Below are 24287 nucleotides of genomic sequence, written 5' to 3' on the forward strand. Positions count from 1 at the left end.
AACAACAAAATAGGTTATTTGGTCAAGACTCAAGAGGTACATGAACATTGTTAAACTGTGTAGGCGCCAGGGAGTATGTAGATATAAAAAGGTTGAGAACCGCTGAACTGCTGAAGTAGAAAAAATAAATATTTAAACCGGCAATGTTACACATTCAAGATTTAACTTATCAAAACACATTATTTTCTAAATGTCCACACGGCAGTTTGGTCGCACATATCCCTTTAAGTAATCTAATTTAAAAAAAATAAAAAACTGAATATTTTAGTAGGTACTTTAACTTTTGTTTCTTATGTGGCATTCTATATTTAAGAGGATCACTAGTATAAATGTATAAGTCATCAATAGTTGGCTCTTGAAAGCAGAAACTAAATTACTATGTCACAGAAATCAGTAAGTGTAATATTATGATTTATATTAGTTTCAATTAGAATTTAATCATGTTAAAATTAAATTTTATTAAAGGCTACACTATAATTATTATAGCAATAATAGCTGATATACAGCAAAGTAGATTTAATCCAATTTATTTTAGTTTTGTTTTAAAAGGTATAGACCCAGGATCACCAAGTGGTGGCATGCAGTCAAGAATAAAAAAGTAAAAACTGTTAATATTATACATTCTAGTATTATAATTTATAATTTTTGCTAATTTACTTTTAGCAATGTCTTCAATTTTGATATCTTTAATACACTTTCTAGATTCCTAAAGTGGCCCTTCAAAAATATTAATTGGTGATCCCTGCGGTTTAGACTGTCTAGTTCAAGAACATTATAGATCAGGGGTGTCCAACCCGTGACCCGTGGTAGTTTTTAATGCGGCCTTCACATCAATTTAAAAACTATTAATTAATTGTATATTTTAAAAATATAAAACTACAAAATACTGAAAATCAAGGAAAGATAAACTTTGTCAGTGTTTTATCTTTACTGGCTTCATGTTGATAATTCTGCTTATTATTCACTATAGTAAAATTATAAAAAAATGTATTGTTGTATTAATGTATAATAGAATATAATTTAATCATTCAATTTGAATGTATTATTATTAAAAAGTATGTGGCCCATAACAACTTCTACCCATATGATGTGGCCCAGTCTTCACAAAAGGTTGGACACCCCTGTTCTAGATGGAAGGGTTAGATATAAATTCTAAAATGCCAGTTTGAAGATGCTAAAATAATATAATATACATAATATCAAAATTACATAGCATGATATTAATATATTATCTTTGTATTTCGTATTTTAAAAAAATTCTATTCGATATTAATTTTATTCTACAAAATATGATATTAATTTTTGCATTAAACATAACTTTTATCTATTTTTTTATTGATATTACTTTTTACAATCATAATAATGCAACACCAATCAAGTAATTTAACAAAAATGTTAATGTAGTAAAATTTATTTAAAACAAAACAAAACAAAACAATAAATATTCTATTAGTATAAAAAACAAACATCAATCATATTATTCATCATTTAAAAAACATTCCAAGTTCTCATACTCAGATTTAGGACTATTAGTCTTCTTTTTATTCTTTTTTTCATTTTTACTCTTGGATTTTTTTTCTTTTACCTAGATTTTAGACAAAATATATTTGTTATTATTGTTGCAAATAGTTAAAAAAAATATTTTATTTATATGGGATATTCTAGCAGTTATAGTAATAAATTGTATAAACAAATCTATATATTGTAAGTGTTACAGAACTGAAACATGATCATTAGAATTTACAGATGCAGGTGTATTTTGCTTACTCATTGATATGTAAAATACTTAAATACAGCCAAGGTTACACAACTGAGAATCATACTTTAATCTAGAACTCCTTGTAAAATGTATCTTTATTTATTGGCTTTCAATTGACCAAATACCAAAGGTCATTGTATAAGCGCAAACATTTTTAAAAATTGTTATCCTCAATTTTATTCTTTCATAATAGAATTTAAAACTATCCTCTTACAATGTTACAGCTTTCTAAAATTTGATTAAGTTTTATTAATTCTATCATTAAACTATTTATGCCCCTTAGTATTGTATATACAACTAAATAATATAATACTGTGAATTTAATATTATAGTAGTAATTGAAATTAAAAATTGGAAGTCACTGCTGTACATTATGTTACAAGTCACTGTAATGTATAGTGTTAAATGTGAATTCAATGATATAATTTTTTGTACCCAAAAAAAAATTCTGAGAGAAGACAGTCTGTCAACCTATAATATTACTAAGTATATTTATTATTTGATGATACTATTGTGATTAAAGTAATTTATTTTACTATTATATGCATTAGTACAAGTTAAATTCATATTTGCCAAAAAAATTACATTTGAAAATGTCATTACGTGTATAAAATATAATAATATAATTTAAAAGTTTTATATGCCCACGAATAATATTTATAAATTACAACAAAATAACTAAAATTTTTATTCTCGGTTTTAATATTATGTAATTTTGTCCAAATTTGAACTTATAATGTCTGTAAAAAATAACTGTGTTTAGAATATATGTAATAAAATGTATAATATATGTGTTTATTATATTGTTTAGATATTTTAGTTACAGTATAAACTATTTATACCCTTAAAACCCCTTGTTTCAAATGTTCAATCCTTAGGTATACAAATTGAACATATACATTTTTAACTACTAAATAATCCTTAAATTTTAATTTTGATACATTTTGTCAAAATTTTAATTTTAAATACTTGTAAAAAAAATCATACTAATGGATCTTTATTATTTCTCAATAATACCTTACATTACCTTTTTACTAACATTACTTAATCCATCTACACGTTGTTTTGATTCTTCATCTTCACCACCTTCTGGTCTTGGTCTTGTAGTATTTTGAATAGAGGACCAATTGTTTATGTCATTTGATTCAGCATTGTTCTTTTCAATCTTAAGTTAATAAAAACAAATTAAATTACTACTTTAGGTATACTTTGTTATTTTTAAAAATTATAACAATATAACTATTAGGTGAATTCAAAGTGTTTATCACCTTAATTCTATCAATATCTGGTGTAAAATCTTCGGGATCTACATCGGCTTGATAACCTGCTACCATTGGATTTCCACAATCATCGTCACTAAAACATAAAGAATTTTTTTTTATTATTTAACTGGTTTTGTTTCAACTTTTCAAGACATAATATTGTATTTTCAGGAATTATAATATTGCTAAAACATTGGCCTGAAAAGATAAGGCAGCTTAAGTAATAAAAATGGAACACAGATTTATAATGTAGATAAGACAAGACTACTTTCTATACTCATGTAGATACACTAATAATTGTTTTTTTTTTTTAGACCTATTTTTCTGACCTAATTTTTAACATTATTATTTATTTTAAACAATTTCCACTGTAGATAGACTTTTTCTTTAATTTTTATAAATTGAGTTCTGCAGGTGATGTAGGATCTATATATATATATATTAGTATATCAAAGATAATCGTGGAGTGCCAAGGGCTTTGTGCTCATTCAGTAGAACTGCAGGTCACAATCAAATGTAGTAATTAAATACTTTTCTAAAATCAGTAAACATTTAGGTAAATAAATCATGTATTTTACCTTTCATCAGAATGTATCTCTGTTTCTTTAGATGTTTTAACAACAATATCCCCGTGACCGGAATCTTCTAAAAATGATTTATCTAATTCATCATCAGGAACAAAGTCATCCAAGTTGTTAATGTTTATTATCGAAGAAGTTTTTATAAAAGGTTCTTCTTTAAGTATTTTGACATCTTTCCCTATAAAATAAAATAATTGTTCTTAATATTTATTATCTCATATTGAATTATTGAGAACACTTTACTTAATTCTGTTTGCCCTAGATTAGACTTATTTCCAGGAAACATTTTTTGTGCAATATCTTGAGTTTTGGAATCTATAATTTTTGAATTTTCAACTTGAGACTTAGCTTCTTTTACATCTGGTGATGGTTTATTTAATAAAGGTAAAGGTAAAGTAGGGGCCACTGATTTATTTTCCGCATCAGCTCTTCGTTGTTTAGATAATCTAGATAAAAATCTAAATACAAAATTGTAAATAAGTACTTAATTATTATAGTTATTATTTTAAATAATATTACAATTTAAACTATGAATATCTTACTCATCATAATTTGCTTCATTACTCTGCTGATAAACATCCAACTCCATGGTCATAATTTTTGTTTCACTTCCATTTGTTTCTAAATGATTTATTATGTTTTCCCGTTGGAGTTGCAAAAATGAAATACCAATCCATTTATATATTAGCCGTAAACCAAAACCATTTGACATTGAAACTTCAGCATACCGAATAGGTGTACCCCTAAAGTGAGAAGTTTATTAAAAAACAGAATTCAATTTCAAAATTTAATGATTATCATTAAAATACCTGTCTAGAGTCTTCAAATGATAAATTATTTCCTCTCCATTGATACTTCGATGATGGTTCATATCACAATGGTTACCTAATACTAATACTGGAATATTATCTGGAATTTTAGGAAGTTCATTGTATACATAATCCAATGTCCTGAAAATGTTTAATCAATTCAAAAAATTAATATTAATGAAAAACAAAATTGCAAGTAATGATATTTGTAATACTGGAAATGTTAATCACTGAGTTTTTTTTTTAATTTTAGATATAAGATGTTACAAAAATTAATTTTATGGTGCACGAGTAAAAGAAATTAATTTAATTTTTGTAAAAATTATTACTTATTCATTAATTCATGCCTAGGCATTTTTGATTTAATTTCAAATAATATTTAGATAATTATCAGTGTAAAATTATATTGAAAATGTTCTTGGCTATTTATTGTTTGGCTTAGGAAAACATAAATTATTCACTGAATTATCACATTCATTCTATGTGAAATGAAACAAATTTGTGGTTGGTCAGTTAAATGAATATACTACATATTTTGATCTAGTTGTGTATGATCTAGTTATTTCAAAATAATGTTAATACCATCTTTTAGTGATATCCAATACTAGTAAGACACCATTTGTACAACGGTAAACATCAACTAGTTCGGCATCTAGAACTGGAGTATCTTCTACTGGTATAGGAGATAATTTAACTTTATCATGCTCTGTTTTTAGAACATCACATGACTTTGAAGATGATAATGGTCGTCTTTTTCCTTTATCAACTACATCCCATACTTCAACTTTTACAACGTCTTCTGTGTTCTTATAATTCCATTGAATATGAGCAACCTTAAATAAAATAATTATAACCGTGTTTAATTTGTAAATATTATAGTATAGTCATACTTGGATTTCGTCTGTCTCTTCATAATTTGCTAAAAATGGCTTTCCTTGTAAACGGTTCCATAAACAAGTTTTACCAACATTTCTATCTCCTTTAATAACTAATTTTACTGAAAATCATAACATGTAATCAAATAGAATAACAAGTTGGAAAATGAAGAAATTAAAAATTAATTCAAAGACTCACAATTGTATTGAATTCCTTTAGAAAAAGATCGTTGTAAATCCTGAGGTAATGCTTTTGGATGAGAAGTTGTATTAACAGTTGTATCTTTTTCTACGGTTTTGTTTGCCAAACGTTTCAGTGTTGAAAACATATTTTTGAGGCTTCTAGACAGTTAAGAGAAAAAGTAATTTATATTTAAAAATCATTATAAGTTTATTTTAACTCAAGTATTTATTTTATAGTTATTATCAATAAATCAATTTAATATTCATCGTTAAATAAATTATTTTAAAGTTTTTGTAGATTCAGTTACTGATGAAGTTGAGTATGTCTTTCCCAAAAAATGAGTTTATATTTTTTCAATTATGTTATGTAACATTCAAAACAACTACCCTATAATTATAATGGTATTGCCTATCTGGACGTTATAATAAGTAACTGAATTTACAACAATGACAAAAAGTGACAGTCCACAAGTGTCTACACTCTACTAATACGTTCTTACTTACCTAGTATATCACTACAACTGTTGAACTGTCTACTATAGCACTACTATAATAGTCAGTACCACTAATCACACTATCACATATCTTCTGTATTTATATAAATGTTTATTTAAATATTGTTTTGCTCTGATGGCAGAACCACAGAATAACGCAGAACATTGAATTATGATAAGAGGCACGATGATAATATTAAAAAGTAAAGACATGTGATTACTGATTTTTGGAATCACGGAAAAAAAACCAAAACATAAAGAGAAACCAAATTTGTATATTTTGCTATTATGTATTTATGACTTACGTCATATTTAATTATTAGAAACTAATTCTATTATACTAATAACAAATTAGAACAATAATCCAACCGACCATGTACTTTGGTTAGGTACCTACCTATAGTCAATAATATTAATACTTATAGGTACGCGTGATTAAATATTTATTTAGTCATGCTTGTACGTTCATCATGAAAATATGAAATTAATAAATAAAATAAGTAAATAAATCGAATACAAGACATATCACATTTCACATATTATAATATTAAATAATTTGTAAATCTAAACATTTCTATTAGAGTGTAATCAAATTAATTACATTTTTTAAATAGATTTTTCTGACGAATTCCAATTTATATTAAGGTTGTCGATTGGTCAAATAGGTATTAATTTAAGTAAAAAAAGGCGTGCAAGTGGATGTCACTCTGCTGTATAGTAGGTTACAAGTGGGTCACTGTAATGGATGGTGTTAAATTTGAATTCAATGATATAATATAATTGAATAGGAAAAACGATTCTGAGCGAAAACGATCCGTCAGCCGTTGATATTACTATTTACTATATGTATATATTTAATGATATTATTGTGAATAAAGTCATTTATTAATTTGAAATTTGATACATTTTGCAAAATTCGAACTTTAAAATGCTTATAAATAAAAATTATGCCTACATAATATTTTTCAACTGCAATTTAAGCAGTATATCAGGAATCCTGTATTAAATTTTGACGCTTTTTGGCCCAACAAATAAAATTTTATTGATATTTGTAGAAAAAAAATTGTCCGTAAACAGCTCAAGCCTCAAAATAAGTCGACCATTTTTCAAAAGTTTAAGTACAGTCTATCCAGCGAGAGATCGCGCCGCGCACCGACCAAAACTGGTTCCCTTACGCATTACCCTGCCCAAGGGGAACCGGTTTTGATAGCGGGGGGGATTCGCAGAATCGGCGCGTTCTCTTGCTGGACAGAGTATAGGTACCTACTTAATTTGTTTCAAGAAACAGATACTCCAACAATTAATTTTTATTTTTTATTTTACATATTCAAAATCAAAATTTCATAAAATTTATAAAATATCAGTTTTTTGTTTAATGTATGTTTAGTAAATTATTTTAAGCTTGTTGGAAATTATAATTTAGGTAGTAACTAATAACATTACATTAAAAAAATAGTTATATAACAATTTTTAAGGTCATTATTGCAGTAGAATGCATTTTGGTTATTTTGGAGTATTTTTCGATAGTGTTTAGAATTATGTTCACATACGTCAATGGTGCGTTCTATTTTTTAAAAATGGATTTCCATTTTTTTTTTTTTGTATTCACTTGTATATATTCTGTTTACGGGAGTTTTTCAGCACTAGGTTGATTGTAAACGTTTTTAAAGAATCAACAAGAAAATGTTAGATTGTCAGAAGCAAGACTTGATGACGATTCATTGTAATGTAACACAGTAGCATAGACATGATTTCTGAAAGGGGGGGATCGAAAAAAAACGAAATAGCTAAATGGGAGGGGAAAATCACCAACCTCTCAAAACTTTTTACTAAGGTAATAAAAAGGAAATGGGATATCTGACCCCCTGTCCCCTCTTGTCTACACCACTGATATAACATTAAATATAAATTAAATGTCGATATTGTTTTTAAAAAAATGTATAAAAATTTGTTTACAAAATATTTATAAAAGAAAATTGAGCAATCTCTATTTATTTTATTTCTGTTATGTTTACAGCCACTTGGCTCCCTAAAACAATTTTTAGTTACAGCTATGTTAATTCTATTCTCGACTAGTGGTAAATTAGCCCATACAGAAAGTAATTCCTAAATATGCCTCTGGATACTTATTATAATTTTACTGAAGTCAATAATGGTATTAGCAGATGTAGAGAGTATAGTGTTGGGACTTTGGGAGGAGTATTCTGATTTCTGGGCCTATACAATTATGAGAAAAATATTTAACGATTTATCCACAATGTGTATTTACTTCACACTAGGATGAATAACTTTAATTTATGTTTAGGTGCTTTTACAATCTGAAACCTTTGTCACCACCTTTATGACAATTTAATATAATTGGGAATAACTAAAATAATCAGTCTCTCAAAATTTCATACTTAAATCACTTTTATAATATTATATTATATTTGACAACTAGTATAGAAAAAATAAAAAAAATGTATTCAGCAAGTTACTGTTTATTAATTTAGAAAAATGTTAAATGGTAAGATAGATTTTATATGTGATAAAATAAATAATATTTGATAAATTAAATTATAAAATTATTAATTAAACTAAAATTTAATATATTAGGTATATCTAGGTAAGTCAATCAGTAGTGTATAAAATGTAAAAAAATTCATGAAAGGATGTTTGAATTAATATATAAATATTTTAAATCAAACTATTGTTTATTTACTATTAATACTAACTGTATAATTGTTCTTATCACAACTGTATTTTAACATGTTTTTTCTTGAGTAATTCAAATTTATTTTGTCTAAACATTTAAATAATCAGATTTTTTAAAAAAATACTTTTTTAAGTTTTAAAGCAAATACAAATAGTACAATATATTATAGTTAATATTATATTAAATAGATAATATAATATAATACGATATGTTCATTTAAAAAATATTTAAGTATTTAAAAGTATTTAAGTATAAACTTCCAATACAACAATTACAAACAAACACTTTTTTTTTATATATAATATAAATCTTTATTGCCACAAATGTAATTTGAAAAAATCTTATGCATATCTCTATTAATGCTAAAAATAAAATTACAACAATAATTGTGATAGTATACCAACATATTATTATAGTTACCACAAGTCATTGACTATAGATCTATAAACCTAATAATAGCTTAAAATATATTTATTTTAAAAGAGTAATCTTAATTTAAAGTTAACATTTTTACAATACAAATAAATTGTTGAATTGTTAAATTCATATATACTTAATATGCTGTTAGAATATTACTTTTAAATAAACACTCTGAAAATGTAAACTACAATAAAAATAGAATTTTTTTTTAGAAAACAAGGTGCAAGATCTTACACAGCACCTAAATTTAAATAAAATGAAATAATCCATATCAGAGAACACATTATATTATTTGGTAATGTTTGTAAAGACTGCATTATTACATTTTACACTTTTACTACATATCATAATTATGTAAGTCTTATACATATAATTATTTTATAAAATATATTCTCAAATACTTTTCTTGGTTTTAATAATCAAGATATATTTTTAAACTAAATTATATTAATATCATAACCAATAGTAAAAAGTTTCTTATCATATTAAAATATGTTAGATATCTGTAGACAACCGCTTGGAAAATGTTGCTTGAATAAATCGCCTCGGTACATCAACATCTTCTTTTATGTTAACTGTCCTTTTACACACATACTTATTAGAACATTCTACGAACCCATTAGTTTCCATTAGACTTTGAAAATATTCAATCGAGAAAAAATATGATCTGCAACAATTAAAAATATATAAATAAATATTCTATAATTAATTATAAAAAAAATACTATTCACCTTGTACCGTCTTGACGCATGTAAAAATTGTCTGCTATCTTGTGTCCTGGTTTGAATCTCAGTTGTGCCATGTCATAAATGCCATAGTCTCGAAATAATAGTAGTCCTCCGTATTTCAAGACTTTATGAATATTTGATAGAACTGTTCGATGATTGTCTGGATGAATAGCTGACAATACGAATATGGCAGTTACCAAATCCAAACTATTTTCAGGTATTTTGGTGATCAATTCGTCCGTAACAATATCACAATTAAATGCATTAATGAGTGATGGATCATAAGAAGGATTTGATTTCAAGCATTCGATAGCTCTTGGTGAAAAATCACATGCATAAAATATAGCATTCAATCCGTCAGCAAGAAGTGGATATATAAAATTTCCAACCCCACACCCAATTTCTAATATATGTTTTTGATGAATATCATCTCCGAGCAATTCAGAAAACTCTCTAGTTGTCCAGTGCCTATCTTTAAAGAAACGATTTCCGTTATTCTTATAGAAAATATCCCAATGTTTTTTTGAATTTTTTTCAATTTCTTGTGCTTTGAATGATGACACCATCCGTGAATTTTGTTTGGAAAGAATAGCCTGATCATGTTCACTTAATTGAACTGGGTTGGTTGTCTCTTCTTGATATCTACTATTATTATTGCTACAGTCATCCATCTAAAAATTCCATGCACAATAAAATCACATAATATATTATATACTTAAAGGTACATACTTATTAAATTATATATATATTAAATTTATAATGATAAATAATGTATAATATATATTTATTTTGTAATGAAAAACAACAAGATAAAACTTAACTTATTAAGGAAAAATAAAGCTATAAAGCAATTTGAATACATAAAAAAAAATCAATAGTGCATTAATAAATGGCTTAATCGAAATCTTACTATACTATATAATTTGGATTTAAGGCTTATCATTTTTTTATTATGTTACTTTATCTGTAGTATATAATTGGCATTACAAAAGTTGAATGGAGATTTAATAACAGAAAAGTTACATTTTCAAAATAAAACCTAAAACATATTGAGATCAGGGGATTCTTTAAGAAAAAAAAATGATATTGGTTTAAAATCTTATTTAATGAGAAAAAAATATAAATTGCATGGTCGCAAACAGTAACAAATAAAAAAACTAAAATATTTGATAGTTAATTAATTTGTTTTTAAATTACAATTTTTATATACTTGCTTTATTATAACATGAATGCATTTTTACAAATATTTATTAATCTAAGCAACCGTCACGTTTCATATAAGAACAGAAAGGGAACTTTTAAACATCATAACACGGCATTTAATAACATAGAAACCTGTGATGATATTTTATTATAAAACTATATATGATAACAGAGCAATAATACTTCTATTATAATCCAGAGACTTAAGGCTACATGGTATACTTTCACCATTGTGGCACAAATTATTTTTAAAAATTAATTGTAATTACGTCACCTTTACACCCATTATTTTAAGGTGAAATTCCAATACATTGTAAATTTGTTTTAAATATGAATATACATATTTTCTTTATTGGGATATACAAATGCTTGAAAAATGATGAACTCTATAATTAAGACTAATTAATTTACTAATCTCGGTTGTCTATTAAAATGTAACAAAAGTTGATAGAGGATATATATTTTGTTTCAAAAACAAGAAAAACATAATATAGGTAATTTTTAGATTAAACCTATTGTACTGTTTTGAGACAATTTTACTAAATAGTTTTTATGTAAATCATTAATAAAATATTACTAAATTGAACCTCAATTTACAAAATATGAAAGAGTTGTTCTTAAGATATGGTTAATACAAACAGCATTGTGAATTTTGAAAATTAATTAAACCATGTTAACAAATTAGTGGTACGTAAAATAAGGTAGAAAATACTTGCCCTAAAAAGCAAGTTGACTTTTAAAATTAAGACTTTTAATTTAAACTTTTTAAATTTATTTGATTATATCTATAAGTATTTAGATGGTTAAATAACTTTCGTAAAAATATTACCAGATTGTTCAACACAGCCAAGCATATAAATTTCAAGAATTTTCTGGACTATGAACATGTATAAATCTAATGAAAATGGGTTTAAAGTTTGACGTAATACTATTATTATTATTGTAGTTCCTTCCATGAATATCACAAATTAATTTGTTGTCCTTAATAAAAATATCTACACAATTAATTCTCCAAGTATTGTAAAGATGTGATCAACATAAAAAAACCTACCAATATCTACTTAATTTAACTAAAATTTAAGTAAATTAGTGAAAACAAACGAAAAAACTGGATACATAATAATATTTATAATTATTAATTAATTTTAGTTGAAAATGATGGCTATAGCTCCATGTCTTGTGCTTCACTTTCACTAAACTCCGACATAGATGATTCATCGCTATCTGAACCAGCATTTCCATCATCTTTGAGCGCTTCTTCCGTAGCATATTTTTTTACATATTCTTCAACACGCTTTTTATACTGTTCAGGTTTGTGCAAATACAAAGCTGCAGCATCACCATTTAATGGATCTATTGGATTTGGGTAGGCGAGCAGCTGGGGCAGAAACGATTCAAAAATATTAAGCAGGTCATATAAAGCAGTCCACGCTTGATTGATTACATCGAGACAAACAGTACCAGATACTTCATCAATGTTTGGATGGTAAATTTTATTAATAAAGCCAATTGAAGGAGACTTAAATGGATAATGTTCGGGAAGATGAACTCGAACTTTCCATAAGCCACCTTCGTATGGAGTACCACGTGGTCCATAGAGTTTAACACAAAACTCATTCAAGCCGTTTAAAAGTGTAACCTCATGTTTGCTTTCTATCAGTTTTATGACATCTGTGTCCATACGGCGCTTGCCGGCACTAGGTGAAGACATAGCAGTTGGCAGAAGTGTATACCAAGTTTACTGAAAAATATATTTATATTTTAGGTACACGGTGATACCTATCTATTTAGAAATTACAGAATTACACTATGATTAAAATAAAGCATTAAGTAGATACCTAATGTTTTAGTTTAATTTATGTATATATTTGAAGAAAAAAAGTTATAGCAAATTGAATAGGTCACTTTGTATTGGATTTAATAAAAATAATACAACAATTCTTCATTATTGTACATATTTTACATTGAATATTTTATTTATTTTATTAACTACCAAAATTAATATTATTATATTACCTACAGAGTTTTATTAAAATTAAATATTTTTCAAAATCATTTTCCTTTTGGTTAGGTAGATAAATTAAAAACCGGCCAAGCGCGAGTCAGACTCGCTCACAAAGAGTTCAATACCATCATCATTTTAGTATTTGTTGTTAAAGCGGCAACAGAAATACATAATCTGTGAAAATTTCAACTTTTTAACTTTCATGGTTCATAAGATACAGCCTGGTGACAGACGGACAGCAGAGCCTTAGTAATAGGGTCCCGTTTTAACAGTACGGAACCCTAAATAGATAAAGATTGCAATTGTAAACAAAAAAATGTACCCAACTTTTTATCAATAATTCTTGTAATAAATAAACAAGTTCTAAAGAATAGGAATATAAATAAAAATATCAAAGATGTGGCATAAATGCATTACTTAATTTGAAATTCAAAATTAAATTAGGTATTTAATACATTAACACTAGTGGTTTCAGTCATACAGATGTTTCATCCAGGTTAAAAATTTGGCCCCTGTGAGTTATTTATTTATTTATAGTTTACTTATATTTTTTGAAAATTAAATTTTACTGATAAATATTATATAGTAGGCAATGAATTTAAATTTAATAATTATATTTTTGAAAAAGGCTAAGGACCGATCTTACAATGTCTGGTTAAAATTAATCGACACTTAACTGGCCGAATTCTGCCAGTAATAAAATATACGTTAACTTACACTTTGCCGGACATTGTAAGAATGGCCTTATATAATTTTAATATGGAATTGAAATTTTAAATGTAAAATAAATAGTGACTGAAATAGGTATCATAGAATAAATATTTTTGCAAATGTATTTGTATTTTATAGTGGTAGGTATATCGGGATTTCGAAAATCCGAGTATGCGAATCAATGACTCATTTTGATATTCTAATAAATTTGATTCTATAACATATATTTAGATTGCAAAAAAAAAAAATTATTTTACCAAAGGTACATTAAAAATAATTATAAGTCAAATAAAAAGCAAATCCATAAATTAGGATAAGAATTTGATTCAAATCTGGATTTAGTTATCAGGATATTCGGATTTCATGGCCACCCCTATAGTACTATACATAAATGTATTATAGGTACTTTTATATAGATAGTTAAGTTATATTATTAAACACTTTTATTCGACTGATGAAAATTATATAGTACCTAGGTAATATATTTTATAATATTTAACATTTTTTATATTTTATTAATAAAAATTATACTGACATTTTACCTTTTGTAAAAATAATTTAAGTTTTAAATAAAATAAAATAGCGATTTAAATTTAGTGATTTAAAATACCGGGGACCAAACATCGTATTTTGATCTTATCTTAATTATTAAGTTCTGAGCCATGTCTGTTCATATTAGTTTATTGTAGGTACCTGGGTAGTTCAGTAGTTTAATAAAAGTTATTATTATATTTTAGTTTAAATAGGTATGTTCAATAAATAACTCCAAGCAACAATTTTTATTATTAAATAAAATATTAAATTTTAATTTACTATAGATATAGCATTATTAATGAAACCATGTACACCTTATTTATAAAAATGTTAGATCAACAAAAATAAAATATGGACAATTTAGTTTAAAAAAAAAAAAAAAAACGATATATTTATACTATTAAATTTTAAATTAAATCACCCGATCTCAATTGGGACACAAAATAATTATTTAAAAATTAAATTTAAGCAATCTCAAGGACTAATATAAATCGAATATTACTCAATAATTGGTAGGTAGGCAAGCTATACATGCGCAAACATAATGGAATAATTATGGTCGCAAGAAACCGTTTGGGTCAGTAATCATAAATCAATCGTTTCGCCAAAGCCTTGGTGAAATCGTGAAAACTTTCAGATAAACAAATAGTAAGCCGTTTAAAAAAATGTATATAATTCGGAGACGGTATATAGAAACGTCGGAACTGTCGACGGAATGAAAATGGGGTCCCCAACAATCCTTTGTCCGGATGCGAGTACTTCAAGTTCGTTACACGACTATTGCGTCTTACTTACTAGTTACTGGAGCGAGACCAGACAAGTCCGTCCGGGTAGTACTTGGGCTGATCGGGATCCTTGGAAATTCGAGCGACGAACGATGATTCGAACGGCCCACGAGAACAGATTGCTAGGCAGCCACGACAAGCGAACACGAACGGTTGACGGGAAAAGTCGTAGAGCCAAAATATGAATATCCACTCGGACTTTTGATTATGACGAATTAATTCTGACAAGGTAGAAATGAGCCAATAATATTGAATGCAAAACAGCCATTAGAACATCTGTGAGCTCAATAATAATAATAATAATAGTAATAATAAAAATGAAAGAAAAGAAATTGTCATGCGCACAACTCGTTATCTGATAGCGATCAGCTGACCCGCATCCGACTGGAAGGTACGCGGTGAATTTGAATTATTATAAGAAATCCCTAAATCTGTTGCCTCACATATTTAGCCGTTTAGACTTTAGTCAGTGAACATATTTTCACTCATAGACCTTCTAATAATTAAAAAGCCAATGATTTCACATCTCATCGCCGCACCAGGTTAACAAGTCAACATATTCAAAAATAATCGTAGAAAGAAAAATAATATTTTATTATTTATTTTTTATTATTTTAATATAATATTATTGGTTCTAAATAAATATTGTTTGTATGCACTGCAGATATACACCACTACATCAGCTCTATTGGTGAAACTAGAGGATGTCTAGTCAATTTTAGTATTCTTCTTTTGACTAATTTCAAAACGCTACAATTAACAAAATTTGTTTATTTTAATTAAAATAATACTTATACTATCAAATGGTGTTTTACATAATGATTTATTTTTATGTTAATTATATGTTATGATTTCACAAAAATGAACACTTTATAGAGCATTTCAACAGTCTATATAATAATAATTTATTATTAGATACACCACTCACAAACATGTTGTTTATTAATAATAAACAACATTTTTGTTTTTTAAATAGAAATTAATATAATATTATAATGCTTTGTTATTCGTTCAATGTATTCTTATAATATGTTTAATAAGTATTTCAAACAATAGTAATTGGTATATAATATGCAGGTTGATTTTTTTTTTTGCTGTTTTAAGGAATGTGATCATTTTTACATTTTTACCAATAGTGAAAAAAATAAAAAATATGTTTTAAATTCATTTTCTTTTTTTTTTTTATTTTATTTATAGCTATTAGTCGGGGACTATGATAGCTCAACAATTATACAATTTATATATAATTCATTTTCTTATATTCTATTTAATTTTCTTTATTGCCTTAAATAATGACATTTTTGAATCTTTGTTATGTAAATGTACTGGTTTCTAAGTCTTAAATACCTAATAATGAAATGGACAATATATACAAATTTATTGAGTCATTGTTCCACTGTTACTTTTGATAACTTCCAATTTAACTACCAGTAGGCATCAATGAGCAGGACTATAACCTCATAATGATGCTGTTCTAAAATTTAAAATAATATTTAAAAATATGTAATTTAGTATACAAAACCAACATTAATTTAAGGTTTTTATTATAAATATAATATATCAATATAAATACCAGCAAATAGACAAACATCCATATAATTCTTAGTAAAATTATATATTATTATTAATATAATATACATTTATTTAATAACATTTTTCAACCTATACAATTTTTTTAAGTTTCTCATTAAAAGGGTAATATTGAAATTAATAATTATGATAAAAAAAGTATATTATGTTATAAACAGAAATTTGAATAACTTAGATTTGAAGTTATTTTATTTATGATAATTTGAGTTAATATTAACTACGTATGTAAATATACATATTTATAGTCTGTATAAATTAATTAAATAAATACACTCAAGTCTCTAGATGTATCATCACTACTAGAACTTCCAGATGTCAATGTTTCTTCTTTTACTTTAATAATTGTATTATCTTCTTTACTTTTTTCCTTCAATTTATCTTGCTTATGCTTGTGTTCATGTTTGTGTTTATGCTTGTGCTTATGTTTTTTTTTGTCTTTCTTCTTTTTCTTACTCTAAAAAAAGTTATGAAATTGTGTTTTTAATTTTTCATCAGAATTAACATTTAAATTTAACATACAGAATTACTGGTTCCATCTATTTTACTATGATGATGATGATGGTGATGATGGTGATGATGGTGGTGTTTATTTTCACTTTGTACAACTACAGGTTTATTGGACTGATCTTCAGGTTTTACATTAAACATTCCGGGTTCAAAACCAACCGGTCCAGTAGAATTGGATATCATAATTCCAGGAAGTGAAGCAGAATTTTCAGAGAAATAACCTGTCTTAGACTTGTTTTCATTCAATTCAAATGAAGGCCTGATATTTGAAACTAAGTTGACTTCTTGAAGTTCATTCATTAACTCTTCACTTTCTTTTTTGACCTCAGCCTTAAACATAATTTAAATCAAACAAATTAAGTAAAATATGATCATGGAGCAGTAAAACAATTTTACGATTTAAATTAAACTTTACTTTAATTTTCTTATCAAAATGTAAATGATCACCAAATTCATTTTCTAAATTATCACTTTCAACTTTTAGCTGATCAACAATTTCTGGAACATCTAATTCTCCTTCATCAATAAGTCGTTTGATACCACGCTCACTATTAGAATTATTATCTGGTTCAACAATAATATTTGGAAGCGTACAAGATTTTGCCTATTACACAAAAATGAGTTAACTTTTAAACATAATTAATATTTTTTTATTAATAAAATAAAATTTAACCTCTACTTCAACTTTGATTGGCTTGTACAATGCCGCAACTTCAGCACGTAAAATTTTTTGACGTCCAAATAAAGTATAATATAAGTCAACAAAATTACACCGTAATGTAGTATCATAAGATAACAATGAACTAAAACAGTAAATTACATTTAACATTTTTTTTTTTAAGTTTGTAATTGAGTGTAATGGTTTTACAAGGAATAAAGATGCATTTAACTTTTATGTGTCTTTATTCTTTCTAAAGAATCTAGTATCTAGGTACGTCAAAAGTTTAAAATGTACTAGTGCTCATATTACAATTGTTAAACTAAGGTTAAACCACCAAATTGGGACAGTAAAATCAGTGGGTTAAGCGTAACCGAGGTTTAACATATGATTGTAAAACGGGTGCTAAGTCATAATTCAAAATTAATAAGTAAAATTACCATCAAGTATTTTTAATAGCATTTTCTGGACATGATAAGATTTTGAAAATATTTTGGTTTGTCTATAATTTCATCAAATAATAAAAAATTCAGTACCTAGATCACTTTCATTCAAACATTTTTTAAAGTATTCAGGCATTTAGATGCTACCCTCACCAAACATCTGCTGCCTGGTGCAAGTGCCCATAAAACCATCCATCTAATTCGGCCCTCCATATTTATATGTACTTACTTGATAAGTTTCCATAAATGATGAGATAGATAATCATTGTTTAATCGATTATTTGGTTTTTTAGGTGTAAATGGTGGATTTTTACACAACATGCGAACAAGTTCATTCCTAACTTTTGGATCTGGATCACTATCTGCTATGTCTATAAGATACTTTAAATCATCCCAACGCCCATCTAAGCAAGTGAAATCAACTAAAGCTTCTAATGCACAAAGTCTTACTCCTAAAAAAAAAAAGTATTAAAACAAGTATTAATAATAAATACTCCAATTAAATTCAAACCAATAAAATTTCCGTATGATGAGTAAGAACGAAAAATATTAGGGTTATTGGGTAAATGGCCAAATTTTTGTAATTTTCTGATAGCTTTTAAACAGGTAATTGTTATAGGATATTTGTAGGTCTGCAGACGTTTTTCCAAGTTTAAGTGCTGTGTAATCTCTTCAAGTATTAATTTTGAATCCCCGGAGAGTGAATCTGCAGTAATATCACAGCTAGAAAAATAATATATTCTAAGTTATGCAATGATAAATTTAAGAATATTTAAATAATTTAAGTACTTAAGGCGATTCATTTTCAATAACAATAATTAATTTTGTTACTTACGCTTTTTGCATTAAAGATATAACTGGTGTAATTGTTGCACCAAGAGCATCAATCAGTGAAGCTCTATAATAATTATCAGAATATCTATTTTTACTATTATCATTGTACTTGAATAGATCTAATATGAATTTCAAGATTTCAGGGGGACAAATTCCATGAGAATTTCTCAAACCAGCCATTGCAATTGGAATTGTCTAAGACAAACAATTTCATATTAGGTATTTAAAAGATTATTATTACTTTTTATTTAATGGGAGTACCTTCTGTAGATAGTAATGTTGTAGATTTGAGAAATTATTTTGTTTTATTATATGTGGACATGAAAATGAACCAAACATTTTTTTAAATGTTGCCAACATTGCTGGAGGCCCAGTCCAATTAGTAACCATTGCATTTGCAATCTATAATCAGAAAAATAGGTTGATAGTAATCATGCATAATAGGCAATTAGTAATTTGTAATTACAGTATGAAGTTTCAAGTTAGCTTAGTTACCTTAGTTAAACAGTGAGCAGCTTTACACCGTACATGAATATACACTTGTTCGTTTTCAATAATATCACATAAGGCATTACGTGTAGCAATTGTAGGAAATTTATCAAGAGCTACCACTGCTTCCATTTGGGCAGTTACATCTTTTTCATGTCGCAATTGGTAATTCCACTGGTACTCAGGTTGTTCAATAATACAACTGCGTAAAATAGTCATCTCAGGATCTAATCGAATCCATAATACTGGTGAGTCATTACTGAAATAAAATATAATACAATTAGTTGTTACAATATGTTTGTATAACATTAATAATGGATAATATATTATTTAATGTTTACTTACTCCATAGCATTTAAATCAATATCTACTTCATCCCCCGTACACAAAGGAATTTTCTTTTTCTTATTACGCCTACTTTTTGAATGACAGGTAATATCTGCTCGAGCTACATTACCTTCAACTTGCAAAGTATGTTTAAATGGACCATCCAATTCTTGAATGCTAACTAATAATGGGCCAACATATTTACGAATACCTCGTTGACAAACAGCATCTTGTTTAATTTCTAATTCCAATGTATTCCTAAGAGAAATCTAATATGTAAAATAAGTAATTTAAATTTAAATAATAGTATTAAACCTTTTTCTATTGAACACAAAGGTACAAGTAAATTTAGCGTGACCACCAGTTCTAACCCATTGATCAATAAATACAGACATATCTATGCCTGATACAGTAAAAATAGTCTTGTTAAATATATTTGTACTAATTAACATGTGGCCCCATAAACCTGAGTTCATTGGATTTTGAGATGCATTGCTTGCTAAAGATAAATGCTTGTTCAAAACCTATAAAAATAATAATTTTATGAACGAAGGTAATATACCTAAAATATATTCAAAATGTTTAATGTTAATATATAATTTATATTATAATTTATAAAAAGTTGAAGTAAAATGTAAAAAGTAAGTTAATTGAATAGTAATTTTAATCAATGACAATAATAATTTGAAGTACATTACAATTTATGTTAGATTAGATTATATTAAAATTCTACCTGCAACAATAATGAATAGCCAATTCGATTTTCTAACATTCTTAATACAAGATGTGCCTTTTTAGTCATGTAATGAAAATAACGAGGTGATATTGTGTGTAAGCTACGTGTAGAGAAATAAAAATTTGAGGTTTCATTAGTATTTTGCACATTATTAAAAGATAATGAAAATCCAGGATTAGAAGTTCCTCCTGGACTGACAAGACCACTACTTGTTGGAGCAGGTTGTTGGGTTGGATCTAACACTATAGGTCCTATTTCTTCTTCATATCGTACCAAACTTGTTAATTCCTACATTAATAATATCAATAATTTCAATAAATTAATCAAATGACAAATTTACAAACAAGATAATTTTAAAGATACATACATTGTGAATCCATTCACGATAAGAATTATTGCCAAAACATTTTTTTGCAAAAAGACCAGACATATATAATGCTATACCGCACGTTAGCCACCAATCAGACCAATTTTGAGTAGAAATAAAACAACCGAAAAATTGCTCTGCCATAACTTGTGCCAAGATTTTTTTAGAAATATATACTTGATCAATAATTTGTTTTGGATGTAGAAGATTAACACTGCAAAAAGTGTTTATTGGTAATAATTAACAAAAGGGTCTAGAATTTTACTTTCATAAATTTTAAATACTTAACCTCATAATACCCATTGATGCATACGATGCATAATCTGTAGGAGTTTCATCAACAAATACTTGTTTATAACAACTATAAGGATAACCGTTAGATAACGTATCTTCATAAAATTCTAATGCTTCATGGGTGTACTTTGCAGCTGTAGGTAGAAGTTCAGAAAGCCCCGGCAAACAGAAGTGAGTTATAATATGCATCGTAGGGTCCACATAAATTTCAAAAGGTCTAAAGTATATATATTACTTAATATCGCCCTAAGATTTTAATTATTTTTAAATAGTTACCCCACTGCTAAGGCTATATTTGGTGCACAAGTGGGCATTGATAAACTATAATAATATGTTTTACGCCTTAAATCAGGAGCTGCAACAACTTCAATTAAATCTCCACAAGATACTGCCGTCATATTTTCATCAACTGTAAATTCTAAATCCCATGTACATGGTTCCGCATAACTATCGACACACGGAAACCATAGTCGAGATGAGTTTTCAAAACACATAGTAAACATATGAGCTCGTCTCTAAACATAAACAAAGCCATATTTTAAAACAAAATATAAATATTTTATATCATTATATACAATTTTTAAAAGTTATACCTCAACTAAAGATCCATCTCCTTCTGGAATAACAAAATGGACACCTCCACTAGGCTGTTCCAAAGAATATTCTACACTTATTTTAATACTTGTTCCATCACTCACACATGTTGTAATTTCTGCAGGTAGACTTATAACTAATTCCCCATTATTGTTATCGGGTTCAGTTATCTGAGCAGCATTTAAATGAGCTGCAGAAAATGCAGTTAATGTAGGTCTAAAAAGAAATAGTAATGACATTTAAATAACTAAAAAAAAAATTTTCTTCTAGAAATTAAATATTTAAATTATAGGTAAATGCTTACTCTTCATCTTTATTTTGAGTAATGTCAACAAATGGATCAAAATATTGAAAAGGAACTTCAATGTTTTCATTAACAGTTACGCGATATATACGACATTGTTTTGCATTTAGTTTTATAAATTGAAGATTATTTTTCAATGGTATAATTGTTAGCTCTACCATTCCCTAAAACAAAATAATAAATTTGTATATACCAACTTATAAAATTATTGTTCCAAAAATAAACAAATAATAATATTTAAACTTATTTACCAATATATTTTTTCGTTGAAAACTAATGCCTGTCAAACTAACCAATTGATGGGCTGTAAAATTGTCAAAACATTAATATTATTAATATATATACCTAATTATTTAAAATAATTAAATAATTTATAATTCTATAAATATGTGACTATTTTAGTTTATTAGTGTGATTAACAAATCTAATATAAAATCTAATAAATTAATGTTATAATATGATTAGATAATAAGAATTTTGGAAATTACACAAGGTCAATTTAATTTAGTATCGATTTATCCAATAAATTTTCAAAATAATATTTCCAATGTGAGAATTGTTCCAAATTTCCAATTGATCAGAAATAGTCAATTAGGTTTAGAGGTTCAAAGCATAAGTTCATTTTAAAATCTCTTTTGAGAAATTTGGATTTATTCAAAGCTGATAGTTTAATACCACCCATATTGGGCCAATTTAGCAGATTCAACACAAATTTGCACTCTTAAGAAGACGCTACCCATACATATCTCCGTCTTACACACGCACGACCTGGCAAATTGTCGTTCACAAGTTTCAATAGTGTGCTGTTAGTTTTGATACTAGAGTGAATTGACCTATTTTAAAACTTTTAGGTAAGAACATTATCTGTGCTTAAGCGTTGCCGATTTTTCAAAATTTTTATTTTCAAGCAAAATATGGGTATGTGAAGTATCAAAAATTTTAAATGCTCATATCTCGCTTGAAAATTAAAATATTTAATAAAAGCCAACGCTTAAGCACAGATAATGTTATTATCTAGAAAATTAATGATAGGTCAAATCACTCTAATATCAAAACTAGCTCACTATTGAAACTAGTGAACGAAAATTTGCTATGTGGTATGTGTGTAAGACGGAGACAACAAATCCATGGGTAGCATCCTCTTAATAAAACAGTAAAATTGTGTCATTGGAGGTGACAACAATTTCGATGACAAAATACTTATAGTTTATAAGGCCTTGCGGTGTCTCCTGTTTTATCCTTCTTCATGGTGGTTGTTGTATATGATTTAATTTTTTTAGTTATTTTGTGGTATGATCGATGATTACAGCGCTAAGCATCTAAGGGACCGTTGTCGGCACATCATTCGTGAGTAATGAATTAAAAAATACATATCACACACGCACAAAACGTTAAAGATGTCGTTAGAACTTAGATAGAAGTCACAAGACACACAGTGTTATAACAAATATCAAATACTATAAACGATTTATAGTATTTGGTAATAATTATTAATCGTCTGAAATTTGAACGAATATCGTATCATTTAAAAATCTAGACAAACCACAGCCTGTGGATTTTTTACTATAAAAAGACGTAATAACAACTAATGAATTAAGTTAACAACTGTCAACTGTCAACTACATTCTACAGAGTCAGTATTCGAGTAACTCAGCAACTCTATGGTCTATCATCTTTTATCACGTCAGACAATAATACAATATCTTCTTCAAACATCCAGTCGTTAAATACATTCGAACAAGTGTCGCAATTCTGTGGTACAGTAGTTGTTGGTAGGTCAAAACGTAAAATAGTAAATAACAATATTATAAACTGGCGACCAATCACAGCGCAGCTCGCCAGGGGGTCAGGGGGGTCTGACGGCTGCCGGGCGCCGGCGGCTCAGTTGCGTGCACGAAAGTGGGAATTCTTATACTGAATAGAGTATATACTAGTATAATATAATAAGAATACATAGGACTTGGAGGCACGGACTAAGATATAATTATATCTTAGTCCGCGTTGGAGGTATATAAGTAAAAAAAATAACATTTTAAATCAATGAAGAATAAATAATTTCTATAAATATATTATACATAAATTATTTGACAATATTGAAGT

At 26.9% G+C, this 24287-nt stretch overlaps 4 protein-coding genes across 4 annotated transcripts; all 4 read right to left on the minus strand.

Annotated features, from left to right (window-relative positions):
- Window positions 1-1164: 1164 nt before the first annotated feature.
- LOC100168367 (rab-like protein 6) lies at window positions 1165-6132 on the minus strand. The gene is made up of 11 exons (XM_001952626.5): window positions 5974-6132; window positions 5486-5628; window positions 5302-5408; window positions 4994-5244; window positions 4412-4552; window positions 4145-4345; window positions 3846-4060; window positions 3600-3780; window positions 3028-3115; window positions 2787-2924; window positions 1165-1585 (listed from the first exon to the last, which is right to left on the minus strand). Exons 2-11 carry the CDS (start codon window positions 5613-5615, stop codon window positions 1478-1480), a joined length of 1560 nt encoding a protein of 519 aa, XP_001952661.2. The 5' UTR covers window positions 5616-5628; window positions 5974-6132; the 3' UTR covers window positions 1165-1477.
- A 2811-nt stretch (window positions 6133-8943) lies between these two features.
- LOC100169001 (methyltransferase-like protein 6) lies at window positions 8944-15193 on the minus strand. Its single transcript, XM_003243753.4, has 3 exons — window positions 15055-15193; window positions 9810-10477; window positions 8944-9745 (listed from the first exon to the last, which is right to left on the minus strand). Exons 2-3 carry the CDS (start codon window positions 10475-10477, stop codon window positions 9574-9576), a joined length of 840 nt encoding a protein of 279 aa, XP_003243801.2. The 5' UTR covers window positions 15055-15193; the 3' UTR covers window positions 8944-9573.
- LOC103307638 (ubiquitin-conjugating enzyme E2 H) lies at window positions 11000-15267 on the minus strand. The gene is made up of 2 exons (XM_008183742.3): window positions 15055-15267; window positions 11000-12750 (listed from the first exon to the last, which is right to left on the minus strand). The coding sequence occupies exon 2, from the start codon at window positions 12718-12720 to the stop codon at window positions 12172-12174; it is 549 nt and encodes a 182-aa protein (XP_008181964.1). The 5' UTR covers window positions 12721-12750; window positions 15055-15267; the 3' UTR covers window positions 11000-12171.
- A 1373-nt stretch (window positions 15268-16640) lies between these two features.
- Window positions 16641-23878, minus strand: LOC100161509 (transcription initiation factor TFIID subunit 2). The gene is made up of 19 exons (XM_003243754.4): window positions 23392-23878; window positions 22439-22493; window positions 22188-22351; window positions 21883-22099; window positions 21566-21804; window positions 21285-21506; window positions 20996-21209; window positions 20626-20916; window positions 20208-20416; window positions 19911-20150; window positions 19572-19824; window positions 19338-19478; window positions 19078-19271; window positions 18754-18965; window positions 18472-18694; window positions 17815-17944; window positions 17557-17745; window positions 17154-17471; window positions 16641-17088 (listed from the first exon to the last, which is right to left on the minus strand). Exons 1-19 carry the CDS (start codon window positions 23433-23435, stop codon window positions 16894-16896), a joined length of 3750 nt encoding a protein of 1249 aa, XP_003243802.1. The 5' UTR covers window positions 23436-23878; the 3' UTR covers window positions 16641-16893.
- Window positions 23879-24287: the final 409 nt, after the last annotated feature.

Source organism: Acyrthosiphon pisum, chromosome A3 (assembly GCF_005508785.2).
Source record: "Acyrthosiphon pisum isolate AL4f chromosome A3, pea_aphid_22Mar2018_4r6ur, whole genome shotgun sequence".
In the NCBI taxonomy this organism is placed as follows: Eukaryota; Metazoa; Arthropoda; class Insecta; order Hemiptera; family Aphididae; genus Acyrthosiphon; species Acyrthosiphon pisum.

Excerpts from the sequence above, each read along its gene's own strand:
- LOC100168367 (XM_001952626.5), bottom strand. The coding sequence starts at position 5,615 with ATGTTTTCAACACTGAAACGTTTGGCAAACAAAACCGTAGAAAAAGAT. Across the intron at positions 5,245-5,301 it reads AAGAGACAGACGAAATCCAA|GTTGCTCATATTCAATGGAA; the intron begins GTATGACTATAC and ends ATTTTATTTAAG. Across the intron at positions 1,586-2,786 it reads TAAGTAATGTTAGTAAAAAG|GTAAAAGAAAAAAAATCCAA; the intron begins GTAATGTAAGGT and ends TCTAAAATCTAG.
- LOC100169001 (XM_003243753.4), bottom strand. The coding sequence starts at position 10,477 with ATGGATGACTGTAGCAATAATAATAGTAGATATCAAGAAGAGACAACC. Across the intron at positions 9,746-9,809 it reads ATGCGTCAAGACGGTACAAG|ATCATATTTTTTCTCGATTG; the intron begins GTGAATAGTATT and ends TAATTGTTGCAG.
- LOC103307638 (XM_008183742.3), bottom strand. The coding sequence starts at position 12,720 with ATGTCTTCACCTAGTGCCGGCAAGCGCCGTATGGACACAGATGTCATA.
- LOC100161509 (XM_003243754.4), bottom strand. The coding sequence starts at position 23,435 with ATGAAGAAGGATAAAACAGGAGACACCGCAAGGCCTTATAAACT. Across the intron at positions 20,917-20,995 it reads ATCGTGAATGGATTCACAAT|GAATTAACAAGTTTGGTACG; the intron begins GTATGTATCTTT and ends TTATTAATGTAG. Across the intron at positions 17,472-17,556 it reads ATTTTGATAAGAAAATTAAA|GCTGAGGTCAAAAAAGAAAG; the intron begins GTAAAGTTTAAT and ends ATTATGTTTAAG.